General features: G+C 53.4%; 1 protein-coding gene across 1 annotated transcript in view; it reads left to right on the top strand.

The window, feature by feature from the left end:
* Positions 1-12789, top strand: part of Hcn4 (hyperpolarization activated cyclic nucleotide gated potassium channel 4) — a 41172-nt gene extending 28383 nt beyond the window's left edge. Inside the window, exons 3-8 of the mRNA XM_028892517.2 lie at positions 2674-2835; positions 4852-5070; positions 8086-8232; positions 8336-8576; positions 9437-9601; positions 9723-12789. Of these exons, the coding sequence (XP_028748350.1) occupies positions 2674-2835; positions 4852-5070; positions 8086-8232; positions 8336-8576; positions 9437-9601; positions 9723-11179 (2391 nt within the window). The 3' untranslated portion in view covers positions 11180-12789. The remainder of the gene's footprint in view (positions 1-2673; positions 2836-4851; positions 5071-8085; positions 8233-8335; positions 8577-9436; positions 9602-9722) is intronic.
* Positions 12790-18593: the final 5804 nt, after the last annotated feature.

Here is an 18593-nt window from a genome sequence, read left to right as displayed (position 1 = left end):
CATAGAAAGAGGAGCCTGAAGGTCCTGTTTACGTTACTTGCTTGTGCAGCCGCGGAAGAAGAGTCTTTGGATGTGTCCGTGTGCAGATAGACAGGGAAACAGCTGGGCACGCAAGCCAATCTGTCACTCTTGTCTATTCCTGTGTCCTGGGCATAGCAAACAAAAAATTAGGGCATCTCTGGGGTTGAAGGGAGAACAGAACGAGGTTGTCCTTTCTCAGGTGAGGAGGTGCTTTGTAGGTCTCCTTTGGGGGTTTGTGATGGACAGCACAGATACACCACAGGGAGTCCCTTCGACAGTGGGGCTCCACTCAGGGTAGAGCTAGAGAAGTCCCCCTCTCATGCAATCCATAGCCAAGAAACACTCCACAGAATTGTGCTGCCTTGATGAGCCAGGGGTGGGAGGAGGCAGGAGCTATGCTGGAAGCCACAGCCTCTGGCCTCCTGCCAAGCCTCCTTTGGGCCCCACTCAGCCTCCTCTGTGGCTGGGATTCTATGCATGCTCCCAGATCCCTTCCTGTGTATGACTGACTGAGCTTGGGTGGGCAGGGGCAAGCTTCCTCCCTGCTCCCCACATGGAAGGGGCTTTTCTTGGGTACCAGCTGACACCTGGTGACCTCCTGGAGACATGGAGTTGTAGACGGTCAAGAGCTCTTCTGAGGATGCAGCCCTGAGACTGTCCTACAAGGCCCTCACTCTAGAGGGACCTCTGCCTGCACTGAAATTCTTTCTAGACCGCACAGTGCATGGGGAGGGGGTACTAGAGGCTAGCATTCCCTAGCTGAACAACTCAAGGCTGACTTCCAGAGTCTGTGAGCTCTGTGCTCCAAGGGTACCGCCCTGTGCCTAGGCATTCCCTTGACCTCCTCACATGGAGCTGTTTGTAGGAGTGTCATGAACAGAGTTTGGCCATGGGCTGAAGTCATTTGCATGGGACAGTCTGGGAAGGGGAGCTAGTTGAGTCATGCTCTGATGTGGTCCCCTTCTCCCTGCGTGTGTGTGTGTGTGTGTGTGTGTGTGTGTGTGTGTGTGTGTGTATGTGTATTCCTTGGTGCCATTTTCCTTGTTATTGAGACAAGGTCTCTCACTGGCCTGAACCTCACCAAGTAGACTAGCCTGGCTGACCACTAAGTCCCAGCAATCCCATTTCTCTGCCTTCCCAGTGCTGGGATTACAAGAGCGTGCAACCACACCTAGCTTTTTAATATGGGTTCTGGGGATCAAATTAGGTCCTCATGCTTGTGTGGCGAGCACTTTACTGACTAGGCCGTCTCTCCAGGCCCTGGTGTGGTTTTCTGACAGTTGGAGCTTTAAGCCTGGTTCTTTGGGGTATTGGGACGGTAGGTTCTGTCTAAGTGGGGCCAGAGAACACACACTCTTTAACAGTTTGTCAGCCTGATTCAGCTAGGAAGACCATCCATGGTTGATGGGAGTTCCTTGTGCTGCATTGGGGCAGGTCTGCCTCTGTGGGCCCTAGCTCAGCACACACCCTTGAGACTGCTGTTCTGCCTGCCGTGGCCGCTCTCTCTGCTGCCTCAGGCTGTGAACCGAAAGGTTTAGAGTCTGTCTCCAGAACTAAGCTTCTTCCCCTTCTGAAACGGACTCGGGTCTTAATTGACATCCACAGGTTTGCAATTTGGACCCAAAGCCATCCATTCAGGAGGAATGTATTTTTCTGGGGATAGTATGGAGGGGTCAGAACTGGGGACAGATGGCTAGGGGCCCCCGAGGTCTCCCAGATTAGAGGCAAGTCCAGACCTTCTGCAGACTTCCTAGGCTTCCCCTAACCTCCCTCCATCCTCTCACAGCCCTGTAACCTTGGGGATCCCTGACAGGCTCAAGTCTCTGCCATACGTTGGTGTATGGCAGCTTTGAAGGAAGAGGTAGGACCAGGGAGGCTGCCATGCACCCACTGTGGCCAGACCCTGCCACACTGCAGCTTGGCACACAGAGCCACACATGCAGGTGGACAGGGTTCAGTGGGCTGGGGTGGAGGCACTGCTGTAACCAATTCAAGTGTAAGAGACAGCAGTACTACTAATGCGTATGAACTAATCATGGAGATTAATTATTAATAACATTGTCTCACAATGGCTTGTAATTTATTGAATACGTCTGTACTCAGTACTAAGTACTTCATATGTATAATTTAATCCTTTTGACAGCCACTCAGTCTTGAATTTTTCTCACCATTTTCCATGTGATGGTGAAAGAGGATCAGAGAGGTCCTGGGACCTCCTCAAGGTTGCACAGCTATGAATTGGGTCGGAACTAGGCCTGGCATCAAGACCTATCTGAACATGGAGCCCATGGGCCCATGCTATCTTCTTGGCCACTCCCAGGGCTGGGCCCTGATGTCCCAGTAACAGATTTAGAACATATCTAGGGCCTGACTCCAGAACATGTCAAGCATGCTTCCGGCTAGGAAGCTTCTCCCTGGTGTCCACATGCCCTCAGCAAGCTGGTGAGGCGGCCTCTCTGCCCACGCCTTGTCCTGGAGAGCTGCACCTCCCACGGGAGAACGTCTGTATCTGCACGGATGCCGGGAGTGTCACCATGGCACCCTCCAGCCTGCCTCTTCTGGGTCTTGCTTATCATCCCCCCCCCAGCCCCAGCCCGCACATACACACACTCCAACGGTTGACTTTGTCTTGGCGATGGCTTGCCTCCGCAGATCTTCCACATGACCTATGACCTGGCCAGCGCTGTGGTGCGCATCGTGAACCTCATTGGCATGATGCTCCTGCTCTGCCATTGGGACGGCTGCCTGCAGTTCCTGGTGCCCATGCTGCAGGACTTCCCCCATGACTGCTGGGTGTCCATCAATGGCATGGTGGTAAGTACACATCGCTGCCTCCGTCTGGGCCAGGAGTCTCCTCTCCTGAAGCAGGGATGGGTAGAGAGGCTGTGTACCTCCTGAATCCCAGCATGTGGGTGGGACTCTGAGATGCTGGCCCGGTACCGAGGGCACATAGCTCTGTTCTTTTCAGTTTGAGCTCCCCCTCCTGATACAAGCCGCCATTCACAGAGCTCTTGGCTCGGAACTGTTCCCGCCACCTTCTAACTTTTTCAGTTTCAGTCATGTGCTTTGACAGCTGGTCTGGCTTTACCCAAGGAGACCAAGATTTGGCCTACCCTGAGTTGTGCTAGTGTGGTCAGACTGAGCTGATGACTCCTGCCTCCCTAACCATGCTGCCTAGAAGCTGAGCTGGGAAAACCGAAGGCCAGGAGTGCACTGTGAGCAGCACAGACAGGCTCCAAGCTCCCACACAGCCACTTCCTGCTCTGAGGGCAGAGCTGAGTGTTCCAACTCCCTAAACAGACCCACCTACCAGCCACCTGTGCAGTGCTGAGCATGGGGAGTGGGCGGGCCGGAGAGTGACCCTCTCCAACACCGTGAGTGGGGTTTCCAAATGCCATAGGACAGAGCCCCCAGCTACAGATAGGAAGGGCCCCCCTGAGAAGGGCTGAACCCCCTGCCTCTCCTCCTGCTTAGTCTGGTGTGGTCTGAAGGCAAATCCTAGGGCTCCAGGGGGTGAAAAACAGGCTTTGAAAGAGGTGAAAGAGACCCTGAGGCATCTTCAGCATCAAACAGGCCTTTACAAAATAGCCTTTGATGAGCTAAGTGTAAGTAAATCAGCCATATGGGTTGAATTTCCCTTGTTCCCAGAGACTCAGCAGTGAGGCCGGAAGCCCTGACAGGAGACTGCTGGGGGCTGCCCCTAATCCATAAGGCTAGGGCCCAGGCCTCTTCCACCCCTGGGGAGAAGCCCTACCTGCCCCACCCTGATCTGGACTGAACTACAGACTCCACAAAATGAGCTCAGCCCTAGCCAGGATGGTGACCTTGAACTTGGTACAGGCCTGGTTTGACATCCTCCAGATGTCTGAATGGCCAGATGATGCACTTCGGGCTCTGGGCACAGGTTCTGTGGCTCTTTTACATTGTCCCCTACACCTTGGTTTCTGAGTGGAGACACCCGGGAAAAGGCCAGGGGTAGGGTTCGTTTGGTGGTCCCTCTTACGGGGGCATTTCTTCTATGTGTGTGAAGGTAACAGGCCCACACATGCACTAAATTCAAGAGATGGCCTTTCTGAGCCCTGCGCTCCCGCGAGGAGCCTTCCTTGAGACGCTGACTGGCTGAGGAGACAGAAATAGCTAAGACTCCCTCCCCTATGTCCCTCCTCCTCGCCGCCACACACTGGGTACTCAGGAGAGTCCACCTTCCGGGCAATGGCAGGAGAGTCGGGGGCCACAGCCCTGGGCAGATGAGGGCAGGGTTCTGAGCGTGGCAGGAAGCCCCAGCTGCTGCTCCCTCAAAAGAGGACAGTGATGTCGGCTCCTGCGGAGCCATCCCCCCCAGGGGAAACAGCGCTAGCATTATAATTGAGGTCAGTGGGGAAATGGGCTTCCTTGGCAGCTGTTTAGGGAGAGGGATGAAGCTACTTAGCGAGGGAAGACGGCGGGGTAGCTCAGCCCGGGGCCATATGCGACCCAGCCAGGAGAATTTAGTCTTCCCGCCACTGAGAATTGTCCCTTGCCACTGAGGTCAGACCAGGGCCAGCCGGCTCACCCCCTGGATGCAACTTCCTGTGTGGTCCTTGCCTCCCCCTCCCCATGACCCTGTCATAGGAAGGCCTAGGTTTTGTTCCCCGCCACCATGAGTTGCGGGTGCCAGCTTCCCTGCTCACCACCAAGGTCTTCAGCCAGCGGCAACACCGGGGAGGCCTGTGCCTGAAGGTTGGCCAGGAATCTTGTAGGCGCTAGCAAGAAGGGCCTTCCCTATTACTGGCCCAGGGCGGCTCTCCCCATCCGCATCCATCCATCTGTCCTTCTGTGCTCTGTCTGCAGAATAACTCCTGGGGGAAGCAGTATTCCTACGCCCTCTTCAAGGCCATGAGCCACATGCTGTGTATCGGGTATGGACGGCAGGCCCCTGTGGGCATGTCTGACGTCTGGCTCACCATGCTCAGCATGATTGTGGGGGCCACTTGCTACGCCATGTTCATCGGCCACGCCACGGCCCTCATCCAATCTCTGGACTCCTCCCGGCGCCAGTACCAGGAGAAGGTAGGTTGAGCCTTGTGTCCACCCGGGGCTTTCTCAGGAGGGCCTGCTCACTGGATTTGTGCTAGAGGAAGCACATATGGCCAGCGAGTCGGTGCCCAGGCCCACAACCATCAATGCTGTATTGGAGAGTTTGCCTAGATGAGAAAGAACCTGGTCAAGTGCCTCACTTAGATCTTCTGCTCCGTGCACAGCCTTCCTCCTCTGCTGTAGTGGGGTGGGGGTGGGGTGAGTTGTCTCTTTACTCGGCAGGACCAGTGTCATCATTATTGCTACATCCAGTGAGGTCTTCAAGCCACTCTTGGCGGCAGCTGACAGGTCCCCACACCTTGGCCTCCCACTCGGTGGCCAGGACTGCCCATCTCTGGCCAGTCCTCGCCGCTGGCCTCACCTGGCTTCTCTTCTTATTCGTCGTCACGGGACCCTAAGTGTCCGGATCCTGTTGAGGCTTCCCTGGGTGTTGGGATCTGACATGCCGCCTTCACATGCCCCATGGCCGTCGGCATGCAGGGAGACCAGGTGCCTCCCCAGCCCATCTTGTTCTCAGCTCTAGTGGTTCCTGGGTGGCCCAGGAACCACCCACCCTCATCATGTTTAAAATCAGGGCAGTCCCGCTTGCTTCCCTGCCACACCGAACCTCCACTCTGCTCGTTTTACGAACAGACCTCAGGAGCTCAGCCCCTAGCTAGGCGCCGTCCGTCAAGTCTGATGGCACTGCCTGATGGCCGCTTGAAAGTGCTCTTTCCTCCTTAGCCTCCTGTCTGGGTCACTACAGCCATGACGGTAGTGACTGAGAACTATGGCCTGGATTTAGGCAGCCTGAAGTCCCCTTCGCTTCTCCTCCGACGGCTCTGGGTGTGGTCCTGTCACTTCTCTCTGTGCAGAACAGGGCTGTAGGGGAAGATCTGCCCTGGGGTCTGTGAGGAGTAATGTAAGCCAGTTAGCACTGTATTCACACAAAACAGGCTTTTCAATATTCATGCACTAAATAGCCACTTCTCTACATATCGGTGCTGGTATACTCCAGCAGCTAGCAACTCTAGCACTCAGGAGGCTGAGGCAGGAGGATCAAAAATACCAGACCAGGTTAGAGATATAGCACAGTTGGTAGAGTGCTTGCCTAGCATGCATGCATGCTAGCATGCATAAAGACCTAGATTTGATCCCTGCACCATATAAATGGGGTATGGTGGTATGTACCTGTAACTCCAGCTCTAGGGAGGTAGAGGCAAAGGGATCAGAAGTTCCAAGGCCATCCTTAGCCTCACAGGGACTTCTAGGCCAGTCCATATGAGGCCAGGCCAGCCTTCACCTCATAGTAAGACTCTTTACCAATGCCTCATGTATGTGCACAACACACACACACACACACACACACACACACACATGAATGAAACCGAACTGTTGCTTGTTAAAACTCTTAGAGGTTTCCCATTGCTCCTAAGGTCAAGATGAGCTCCTAGGCAGGTATTTTCACCTTGCACTTAAGGGCCACAATCCAGCTAATGTTCAACTCAGTTCATCCTGGGTCTCCCACGCTCTTGGTCTCTGTAGGTGCTCCTGCCTCAGGCCTAGACAAGGCTCTAGCAACAGAACATCTCTTTCTTTCCTTCACCTGTCGTCTCCACATCTTATCTTGAACTTGACTTACTGTGACCCACTTAGCTCTAGTCTGTCATGTGACCCCATGACACTCTCTACCTCTCTTCCCCCTCACTTTGCCTCCTGTAACTAAATAATCACATATAGCTATATAGTGATGGTCCATCTTCCCTGTCCAGCCTACGGCTCCTCAAGGGCAGGATCCAGCTGTTGTCCACAGTGTTTGACACACAGTAGACCTCAGGATCCGTTGATTCATTCATTAACAGCTGGTCTGGCGTGGCTGCTGAAGGGTGACTGACAGATGGCATTCACTCAGGTGTGGAGGTCCAGGTCCTGTGATGTTAAGAGAAAAGCTCAGGAGAGCCTTCAGGCTGGGGAAGGGTAGGAAAGCTTGCTCTGAGGAGGCAGAAGGAGAAAGTGAGGGAGAACTCGAGGCCAGTGGTGCATGTGGTGCATGTGCAGCAGCGGCGTGGAGGAGGTAGGAAGCTGCGTTCTGGGTTAGCAGTAAGTGGTAACAGATCGGTGTCAGGTCATAAAGGACAGGACTCAGGCCAGGCCGAGGTGAGGCTCAGCCTGAAGTCAGCATCAGGGCCCAGCCTATGGTATACAGAGCAGGGATTTGTGTAGAAAAGGCATTGTGGTCTGTTACACCATGACCAGAGTGAAGCTGCTTGTGACTTCTTTGAGAATTACACTTATTTTATTCTGGGTTCCTAGCTCTTTGAGTCTTCCTGTTTAAAACCTAGGAAGCGTCTCAAATGTCCTAGCTCTCTGGTTCCCTGCCCCCAGCTTTTCCCTGGACTGTTTCAACAGCCTTCTCACTCCTGCGTGGTGTCCTTCCACGTGTGTGTTGAGATGCAATTCTCTAAAACTCAGCTCCAATGTTCAGGCTGCCTCCATCACAATGACTGGTCAAGAGGCTGCTGCCCGACCAGGCTTGTGTCTCCTCTGGACTGGAGCTGCCCTTTTAAAAAAAGACTCAAGGTCTCAGCTGAGGCCGTATCTATAGACATATCTTGCAAAGAGTCAGGTGTCCTCAGTTCTACTTCCTGTCCTCTGCCCCACCTCAGCACTTCCTGTCACTGGCCTATTGCCCACCCCTGGCAGAGTTGGTGACTCCAGAGTGATGTAGAAGTACCAGATGTTTAGAGGAGATTTGACCACTCTTCCTGGTCATTAGTTCTGTACCTGGTCTGTGGACAGTCCCTGTTCCCACTTATCTTTATAGTTTCCAACACTCTCCCCTACCTCCATCACCCCACAGAGCTGGGAGTCAGGGCCATTATTTTGGGCACAGTGTGATTACATGACATCGAGCCAAAGTCGGCTAAGAAAGCCTCAGGGTTGGAGTATGCCTCTAGTCACCAGCCTGGGGTGCCAGGAGGTGACACCTGTCTCTCTCCCCCATCTCAGTATAAACAGGTGGAACAGTATATGTCTTTCCACAAGCTCCCACCTGACACCCGGCAGCGCATCCATGACTACTATGAACACCGCTACCAGGGCAAGATGTTTGATGAGGAAAGCATCCTGGGTGAACTGAGTGAGCCACTGCGAGAGGTGAGCCGCACAGCCTGGGCAGGGAGGGGGTGCCAGGCCTTGCTGGCACACAGTTCCCTCACCTGTTCCTTTGTGTCCCAACCCCGTGCCATCTGTGGAGCAGGAGATCATCAACTTTAACTGCCGGAAGCTGGTGGCCTCCATGCCACTGTTTGCCAATGCAGACCCCAACTTCGTGACGTCCATGCTGACCAAGTTGCGTTTTGAGGTCTTCCAGCCTGGGGATTACATCATCCGTGAGGGCACCATCGGCAAGAAGATGTACTTCATCCAGCATGGCGTTGTCAGTGTGCTCACTAAAGGCAACAAGGAGACCAAGCTGGCTGATGGCTCCTATTTTGGAGGTGAGACAGCCAGGGAGCCCCAAGAGAACATGAGTGACTAGGAGCTAAGTTGGAGGGATGCCCTGAGATCAGGAGCATGGAGGGCCCGGCCACAGCCAGGAAGTGGGTATCTGTAAGTCCAGTATAGGGCATCTGTCTGTGAGGACTGCTATAATAAAGTACACAGGTCTGGTGGCTTATAAACCACAGAGCTTGGTTTCTCAGCTCTGGAGGCTGGGAGTCACAGGCCAGGGTGCTAGCCTGGTGGGTTTCATTGAGGGCTCTCTTAGTGGTAGACTACACTTCTCGCTGTGTCTCAGATGGTAGAAAGAGCATGTGTATTGTTTTCCTGCCCTCTTCTGTTATATTTGTGTGCATGCATGAGCCTGCATACACCACCCATACCCACCCACACTCACAAACCATGGCACCCATGTAGAGGTTAGGGGACAACTTGGGCAGTCAGGTCTCTTCTTCCACCATGTGGGTCCTGGATATCCAATTTGCATCATCAGACTTGGCCCAAAGCGCCACACTGCTGGACCATCTGCTCTGCCCCTCTCTAGCCTCTTCTATAAAGGCACAAATCACCTCCCAGAGCCCCACTTCTGAGTACCAGATCATCTGGAGGTGGGGATTTTAGTACAGGAATATGGGGTGGGCACAGGCATTCTGTCCATTGGAGGAGGGTTGGCCCCAGAGATAGAAACAGCTTGGTAGCTATTTTGTGGGGGCTGGGCTGGTACCTAGGATGGCTACAACCTAGCAGACTCTTGTAAGTTCACTGTACCAAATAGTGCGGACCAAGGTCAGGATCGTGCAGCTCTGGGTGGCATGGACATTCTGTGCCTAACTGACCCTGAGTCCTGCTGTGCCCACAGAGATCTGCTTGCTGACCCGGGGTCGGCGCACAGCCAGCGTGAGGGCGGATACTTACTGCCGCCTCTACTCACTGAGCGTGGACAACTTTAATGAGGTGCTGGAGGAATATCCCATGATGCGGAGGGCCTTTGAGACTGTTGCGCTGGACCGCCTGGACCGCATAGGTGAGGGGCAGGATGTGCAGGCGGGAGGGCAGGGAGGCAAGTACGCGCCTACTCCGCATCCCACTCCCCACCCCCCAACTCCGGGCGTGGCCTGAGTGTCTGCTCTTGTTCTGTGGCTCAGGCAAGAAGAACTCCATCCTCCTCCACAAGGTGCAGCACGACCTCAATTCAGGTGTTTTCAACTACCAGGAGAACGAGATCATCCAGCAGATCGTGCGGCATGACCGAGAGATGGCTCACTGCGCGCACCGAGTCCAGGCTGCTGCCTCAGCCACCCCAACCCCCACGCCTGTCATATGGACCCCGCTGATCCAGGCACCGCTGCAGGCTGCTGCTGCCACTACGTCGGTGGCCATAGCCCTCACACACCACCCTCGCCTGCCTGCCGCCATCTTCCGGCCCCCTCCGGGACCTGGATTGGGCAACCTTGGGGCTGGACAGACACCAAGGCACCCAAGGAGGCTGCAGTCCCTGATCCCTTCGGCGCTGGGCTCTGCTTCGCCAGCCAGCAGCCCGTCACAGGTGGACACGCCATCATCATCTTCCTTCCACATCCAACAGCTGGCTGGATTCTCTGCACCTCCTGGATTGAGCCCTCTCTTGCCCTCCTCCAGCTCTTCCCCACCTCCAGGGGCCTGCGGTTCCCCATCAGCTCCCACACCATCCACCTCCGCAGCTGCTGCCACCACAGCTGGGTTCGGCCACTTTCACAAGGCACTAGGCGGCTCCTTGTCATCCTCTGACTCCCCGCTGCTCACCCCACTGCAGCCAGGCACTCGTTCCCCACAGGCTGCCCAGCTGCCACCCCCACAGCCTGGGGCCCGAGGCGGCCTGGGACTCTTGGAGCACTTCTTGCCGCCCCCGCCCTCCTCTAGGTCACCATCGTCCAGCCCTGGGCAGCTGGGCCAGCCTCCTGGAGAGTTGTCCCCAGGTCTGGCAGCTGGTCCACCAAGTACACCAGAGACACCCCCACGGCCTGAACGGCCATCCTTCATGGCAGGGGCCTCTGGGGGTGCTTCTCCTGTAGCCTTTACCCCCCGAGGGGGCCTAAGTCCTCCGGGCCACAGCCCGGGCCCCCCCAGAACTTTTCCAAGTGCCCCACCCCGGGCCTCTGGCTCCCATGGTTCCCTGCTCTTGCCACCCGCATCCAGCCCTCCGCCTCCCCAGGTTCCCCAGCGCAGGGGCACGCCACCCCTCACCCCCGGCCGCCTCACACAGGACCTGAAGCTCATCTCAGCCTCCCAGCCAGCTCTCCCCCAGGATGGGGCACAGACTCTCCGCCGGGCCTCCCCTCACTCCTCAGGGGAGTCAGTGGCTGCCTTCTCCCTCTTCCCCAGAGCTGGGGGTGGCAGCGGGAGCAGCGGGGGCCTTGGGCCTCCTGGGAGGCCCTATGGTGCCATCCCAGGCCAACATGTCACTTTGCCTCGGAAGACATCCTCAGGTTCTTTGCCGCCCCCACTTTCTTTGTTTGGGGCAAGAGCCGCCTCTCCTGGAGGGCCCCCTCTGACTGCTGTACCCCAGAGGGAACCTGGGGCTAGGTCTGAGCTAGTGCCCTCCAAACTGCCGTCTAATCTATGAGCTGGGCCCTCCCTCTGTCTTCTTTTTCTCCTCCCTCCTTTCTTCCTTCAGGTTTAACTGTGATTAGGAAATATACCAATAACAATAATAACCATTTAAAAAATACCCCCAGAAAAACAAAAAAGACAGCAGACAATAACCAGGTATTCTTAGAGCTATAGATTTTTGGTCACTTGCTTTTATAGACTATTTTAATACTCAGCACTAGAGGGAGGGGGAGGGAGGGAGGGAGGGAGGGGGGCAAGCAGCAAGGCCCAAAGGCAACAGCCAAAGGAAGGCAGGCAGGGTCTCTGAGGGGCAGGGCAGGGGTGGGGTGACCCATGTTCAGGGTCCTGTCATGGTATTGTTCTTTAGAAGAAGAGCTCGTCAGTCCCTTGGCTGTGAACTTGGAGCCACTCTGCTGGGGGCTGCCCTAGGGTGTGTTCCCAGGAGCCTCCTGCGTTGGAGTCCCTGGGACACACAGGGCCCTTGAGGGCCTTGCATTTTTTTTTTTCTACTGTAAACGTAGCAAGATATGTATATGAATATGTATATGTATGTAAGATGTGTCTATGTATAGCTATGTAGTGCTCTATAGAGCTGTGTAGATTATCAGCTCCCACGTGCGCACATGCGTGTGCAGTCTAGTTTAACCCCACGTTGCCAGGACACCCAGATCACCTTACATCAGCAATCTGCTGTGGCCTGCAGGCTGGGCACTGTGGGCTCTGTGGGACGTTCTCTCTCCCGGTCCTCAGGGAGAGGACCCCTGGAGCCATGCAGCAGACCCTCTTTGCCCATCTCTGGGCTGCAACCCAGTTCTAGTCCAACCTCTCGTCCTATGGAAGGGGAAGACCCCAGGCTGAGCCTTTCACCTCCCAGGGCCTCAAGCACACCTGACACCTCTGTGGCCCTCAGTTTCTCCAGCTGTACAATGAGAGGTGAGGGGAACGTCTATTTATTGAGTCTGTTCCGTGCCAAGCACTGGTTACACGTACCCACAGACTGTGAGGTGGGTACTTTGTTTTTTCCCATTTCACGGGTGAGGAGACTGAGGTCGCTTTTCCAGGATCACGTAGCCAGGAGTGGCAGAGCTGGGCTGCGCTGAGCTGCAGATCAACGCTTCCCTAAGGCTAAAGTCTGTACTCCTCCCAGCAGAAAACAGTGTTTCGTAGAGCCCTGATGTTTAGTCCCTAAGCAAAGCGCAGAAGGAAGAGATGGAAGCTTGTTGGCAGTCAGGCTTCAGTTCAAATCCCAGCTCTGCCACTTCTTAGCTGTGTGGCCTTGGGCAAGTTACCTGACCTTTCTGTTCCCTCATAAGAATAACTATGGAACTGCCTCCCAATGACCAGTGAGAACCAGATGAGAAAAAGGCATGAGATGCCCAGCCTAGTGCCTGGCACACAGCATAGTAGGTGCTCAATAAATCATGTTTCTTCACCCCTCCTCATAAAACTCAGCCCACTGCTCCAGTGAACTATGGCGAGAGCCCAGGGAACTTTAGCTGAGGGCTCCAAGACTTAAAATCTCAGGACTCAGGAGGTGGCTGGGCCTCCGTCATGGCCAGAGGAAGGTGCATGGCCAGTGGTGGGCTTGAACCAGGCCTTGAGATGTGGGAAGAGTGGGAGAGAGTGAGTAAAGGAGGAGGAGGAGGAGGAGGAGGAGGAGGAGGAGGAGGAGGGAGTGCATGGGGGAGGGTACTGCAGTGACGTGGAGTTGTGGAGCTGGGCTCTGGGGGTAAATATACAGTCGGGGACCAGAGGAGGACCTTGGATCACAGGCCAAGTTGGTGTGTGGGCTTGGCTGTGAAGGCAGCAATCAGCCAGAGCAGATTCCAGAGACATGAAAGCATCCCTGATGTCTCCGGAGGCTTCATCAGCTTCTCCAGCAGGCCCCTCTCTATGGGTCTAAGCAGGTAGGGCTTTGATGCCCCTCAGTGAGGAGGGCTGATTCTGTCATGCCTGTGGTCCCAGTGCAGTGGCCAGAATGGTGATGAACAGGTTTGGCCCTGAGCTGCCCTGGGATGCCCCAGGAAATCCCTCTGTTGATGGCCTGCGGGGAGTGGAATGCAATAATTCCTGAGAGAAGGGATGAAGGGCCCAGGGCCCTAGGAAATTGGTAGAAGTTCTAGTCTACACAGGGACAAGAAAAGCCTCCCCAGACCCAGGCAGTCCTCAGACCTGAGTTCTGTATCCTGCCTTCAAGAAAGGTAGTTCAGGGAGCCAGCAAGACTCCACCCAAACCTATAGTCCATCCCAGAGCCATGGGAGAGGAGATGGAGGGCCTGGGGTATGAGGAATGAGGAGTCCCTTGTCATCAGGCCTGGCCTAGCCACTCTTCTCCACTGACACGTGCATTTTATAAACGCTCTGACCCACTGGCCAACTCCTTGGTGACTATGGAGAGGTCAAGTCCAGTCAGCAGGATCTTCCACCCCCCAACCTCTACAAGCAATTTTCAAATCTTCCACTTTTAAAAACAGAAAACGGTTAAACACGCCGTCTTGTATATTTTATTTAAATAAAAAAAATTCCAGCAAATGCTGACTTATTTTGGGGTCAGAAATGGGGGTGGCAAGGTTCACAGGGAAACCTGGAGTCTCCAGAGAGGGTATGGAGGGTGGTGGGACCCTGCCCCTTGAGCACCTATGGACACACGTGCGGGAGCTGCCCCCCACCAGAAGCATGGAGTTGTAAGCAGAACTGTGCATGGGAACCTGAGGCCCGACTACAGACAGGTGGGCACCCCTGTGCAACCTTCGGAGGTCCCTGAGGAGGGTAAGAGAGTTTATTCCCAATGTCACTAGTTTAGGGGGAAGGCAAAGGTGAGGACCCTGATGCAAGTCCTCCTCCCTGCCTCTGCTGGGGTTCCACAATCTCTGTGAAGGAGGAGGAGGCTGGTACATGGACACATGAACTCCACCCGGCTAGATGCTGAAGAGGGGCCATGGCCACTTGCTGGCCCTCAGGAGAGGGAGGGCGGCCGTGGGCGGGAGGTGACCAGTTGTGGGGAGGACAGCATAGGCAGGGAATGGAGTACAGGGCTGGGGCTCCAGCACCCCAAGGGCAGACCTAGAGCTTAGAGGTGGCATGGCACCAACTTCTACCTCACACTCTACCTTTCTACCTAACATCTGGCTGCAGAGAGTACCACAGGCCCTTGGACCATGGTGGTTACGGCAGGTGCCTGGGGTTGGAAGAGCAGTTTTCGGGTTCCCGGCTGCTGGGGGAATACCATCCTGTCTGCCTAAGGAGGGGGGAATCCTCTGGAAAGGACAGGGAACCTGGCCAGTTGTTCCCCATCACTGCTTGCCTAGGCTGTTTCCGTGGAGACAGGCCTGGGAGTCCTGTTGCTAAGCAGACAGCTCGGCAGGCCCAGCGTCCCCATGACAACTGCCCCCTGTGGCCAGGTGGCAGTGCTTCCTCCAGGGACCCCACTGGCATGGCATAGGCGGGGCTAAATTCACTAGTTAACTGCCTATTTTGTTCCTGGATGTCACAGGGGCAATTAGTAAGTTCCTACTGTATGCTAAGTCCCGTGTGTTTCCCGTTGTCTCATTTCATTCTCCCACCAACTCTAAAGTCAGAAGGAGCCTCAGTGACAGTGAGCCACAGGGAAGGGGTGGGAGGCTCAGAGCTGGTACTTAGCAGATGCCCATCAGCCAGAGTGGAGGGAGCTAGGTGCATACTCAGCCAGGAGACTCAGGCCTTGCCCATGTACACTGGGTGCTCAGCAGAGGCAAGAGGGGAGGTGCCCTGGCCCTGGGTGCAGATGATTATAATATAGAGTGATGGTCTGCATAGAAGTAAAAACCCACAGTGAAAATAGCAGTTGATGTGTTTTCCTTGTTATCATGGACTAACAATTCTAAAGAGTCAGCAAAACACTCCTTCCTCCCCACATCTGGAGATACCACCTCTCCCACAGCTGCAGCCTCATGGAACAGCTGCTGTTTTTCTGGCTATCAGAAAGGTAAGGAGGCCCAAGAAGAGTCTTGGGCCTCAGTGGCACTAAACTAGACTGGAAAATTCAAAGTGTGTGTGTGTGTGTGTGTGTGTGTGTGTGTGTGTTGTGTGTGTGTGTGTGTGTGTAGGGATCAAACCCAGGGCCTTGTACACATCAGGCAAGTGCTGTACCACTGAGCTACATTCCCTGTGTTTTGTTTCTTGAGACAGGTCTTGCTAAGTCACTCAGGATAGCCTTGAACTCAGTCTGTAGCCCAGGCAAGCCTTAAACTGATGATCCTCCTGCCTCAGCTTCCTCTTGAAGAGCTAAGATTATAGATTTGCATCAGGACTAGTTCAAAAGAAAATTTGAACAGACTTAGAATCCTCCCTGGAAGCCATGTCTCACTCCAGGCACTAACTTGCTCTCCTTGGCCGAACTGCCTAAGGGTGGCCTCAACTCTGGCCTCACTTCCTACCCTGGGGGTCACTCCTTCCTCTCCAGCAATGTGGCTTCCAGTTCTCCTCCCCAGGAAAGGCTCTGAGCCAGTCCTCTAGGTCTGCACAGGAGAATCCAGGGCTGATGTCCATGCCTGGTCTTGCTGTTTGCCTCAATGTCAGATCCCACTGGTCAGGCTCTCTTCAGACTTGGGGTCCCCACTCTCCCGTCTCAACTCAGACTCAGCTGTAATGGATCCTCTTTTTCCCAAAGGTTGGTGCTGCTGGGGCCTCTGATCTTGGTCCCCTATCTTGTCACTCCACATACCCTTCTAGGGTGACCTCACCATGCCCAGGGCTTTCTCCCTCTGCAGGCAAAAGCCTTCCACACTTCATTTCAACCCAGGCTCCCCATTCCCTGAGCCTTGGCTGGGACTTCTTCATATTCTTCTGATGGACCAGGGCTCTTCCGTCCTCTGCTGTTCAGAGCTCTCAGTGAAGCTCAGAGCTTGCTCCTGCTGACCTCTGCATCCCCTGCCCTCTGCCCCTGCTGCCCCTTGCCCCTGTTGACCTCTGCCCCTGCTGATCCCTGCCCTGCTGCCCCTTGCCCCTGGTGACTTTGCTTCTTCAATTCTTTCTCTTGAAGGTGGAGTATTTCAGGTAGGCAGAAGACACATTCCATATGAAGATAGTAACAATACTAGCCATTTACTAACCATCTGGTTTAAGAAACAGAATATAAAGAACACCTTTGAAGGCATCTTCTCTGTGGCCATCTGTGGCCCTGCTTCCCCAGGCAAAACCACTTCTCTGAAGTCTTTTACCCCCTTCTACTACAGAAATAAGGTCTCTGTATAATATACTTGGATGCATACCACAGTTGAGGAGAATTCAGAAGGAGCTGCTTGGTGGGGTGAAGGACTTTGTTGATAATATTGTTCAGAATTTCTGTATGTGATAGAGATCTGTGTGAGTTTGTTAGTTTTAAATTTCTCTACAATATTGATCTATAGGGTTGGGGATGCCGCTCGGTTGGCAGAGTACTTGCCTAGCATGTAATAAAGCCTTGGGTTCAGTTCCCAGCACTGCACAAGCCAGGTGTGGTGGTACACGCCTGTAACAGGAGGTGGAGGCAAGAGGATCAGGTCAAGACTAGCTTCAGTTACATAACTAGTTGGAGGCTAGCCGGGACAACATAAGCCCCTGTCACAACAAGGAGTGTCTTATTATTGCCCGTGATGGGGTAGGTCAGACTCCCTTTATCTCTGTATTCTACTGAATGTGTCTATAGCTGTTAACGTTTGTTACACAAATGATACCATGCTGGACATGCTATTCTGTTTCACATTTGCTATTATCACTCTGGGATGCTGTGGATGCAGAGAACCCTAGCCTCTTCTTTACCTGCACAGGACTCCAGTCTGGAGATGGGAAAGGCCGTTCTAGTTCTCACCCTTGCAGACACCGCTACAAAAGTTGCTAATCGAGGCTCCTGTGGAAGCTCATCTCCAGGCTCCATAGCCAGTAGTGGAATGGCTGAGTCACAGGCAAATTAATCCTCTCTTTATGAGATAATGCCAACCTGTTTTAAGTAGTTCAAACAATTTACACCCCCACCTGCAGGGTATGAGTTATTCTTGCTCCACATTCTTGCCAGTAACTGGAGTCATCAGGCTTCTTACTTCCCCCAGTCTAGTGCTATTAATTGTGTTTTAATGAGCAAATCCCTAATTACTAGTAAGGTTGGGTCTTTGTTCATATACTAATTTGCCATTTATGCTTCTGCTTCTGAGAAATATGAATTTATGTGTTTGCTCCATTTCTATTGCCATTTGTCTTTTTATTGATTTATAGGACTTTTTTTTTTACACACATCTAGGAAAACAAAATAAATGCTTTATTAACTATGTGTCACAAACATCTTCTTCCTGGCTATGGTTGGTATGAATGCTCTCCTCCCCTCCTTCCCTCCCTCCCTCCCCCCATCTCCCTCTTTTCCCTCCTCTTTCTCTCTCTCCCTCCATCTGTTTTGATGTCAATACATCCATTTCAAATGCTAGGAAGTTCCTTAGCCCCTTCTTTGCTTAAGAAACTGCTCATACTCTGACATCATCTGTCACTCACTCATAACCCACTGTCACAGGGCCACAACACAACTACAAACGAGGTTGTAGACGTAGAGTGGGGACACCTAGACTATTTGCCAGGTTGTCAGTTTATTTATGTTGTGGTGATAAAGTACTCTGACTAAAAGCAAAGAGGAGAAAGGGCTTGTTTGCCTGACAATTCCAGGTTACAGTCCATTACTACAGGGACGCCACATCCACAGTCAAGAGCAGAGAGAACAAACATGGATCCTGACCTCCTGCTTACCTTCAGCTTGTTTTCTCCTTTCATACTGTTCAGGACTCCCTGCTTAGGGAATGCTGCCACCCACAGCGGGCTGCATCTTCCTACATTGTCAAGGCAATCCCCCACAGACATGAGCACAGAGCAACCCGATCTGTATAATTTTCCATTAAGACTCTTCCCAGGTGATTCTGGGTTGTCTGTGTCAAGTTGATAGTTAAAACAAACTAGCATACCAGTCATTAACATCCTGGCCAGTTCTTTCAAGATGGTTTTTTATAGTTGTCTTCATCAAGGTTTTTACATTTCATTGGATTTGTTTCTAGCTTCTCATATTTTTGTTACTATTGCTAATTTTAATCTCTGTTTCTTCCTGAGGTATAATTCATATGCAGCAAAATTCACCAGTTTCAAGTGTCTAGTTCCATGAGGTCTTCCAACCACCTCAAACAATTAGGATGTAGAATGTTTCCATGCTTCCTTCCCACACCCTTCAATTCCTTCCTCCTACTTGATTCCCAGCAGTCTGTTATTGTCTCCCTGAAGTTTTACTGCTTCTGAAATTTCATGTAAGTGGACTCATGGAGCACACAGTTTATGCCTGCCTGATCCTTCATCTAGTCCAATGCTTCTGAGCTCTGCCTGTGGGATGCCGTGCTGTACGCCCTTGTATGGCTCGGTCATGATTTGCTTATTCATTCAAC

The sequence above is a fragment of the Peromyscus leucopus genome, chromosome 7, assembly GCF_004664715.2.
Source record: "Peromyscus leucopus breed LL Stock chromosome 7, UCI_PerLeu_2.1, whole genome shotgun sequence".
NCBI classification, from domain to species: Eukaryota; Metazoa; Chordata; class Mammalia; order Rodentia; family Cricetidae; genus Peromyscus; species Peromyscus leucopus.
This window is presented reverse-complemented; position numbering and strand designations above follow the sequence as displayed.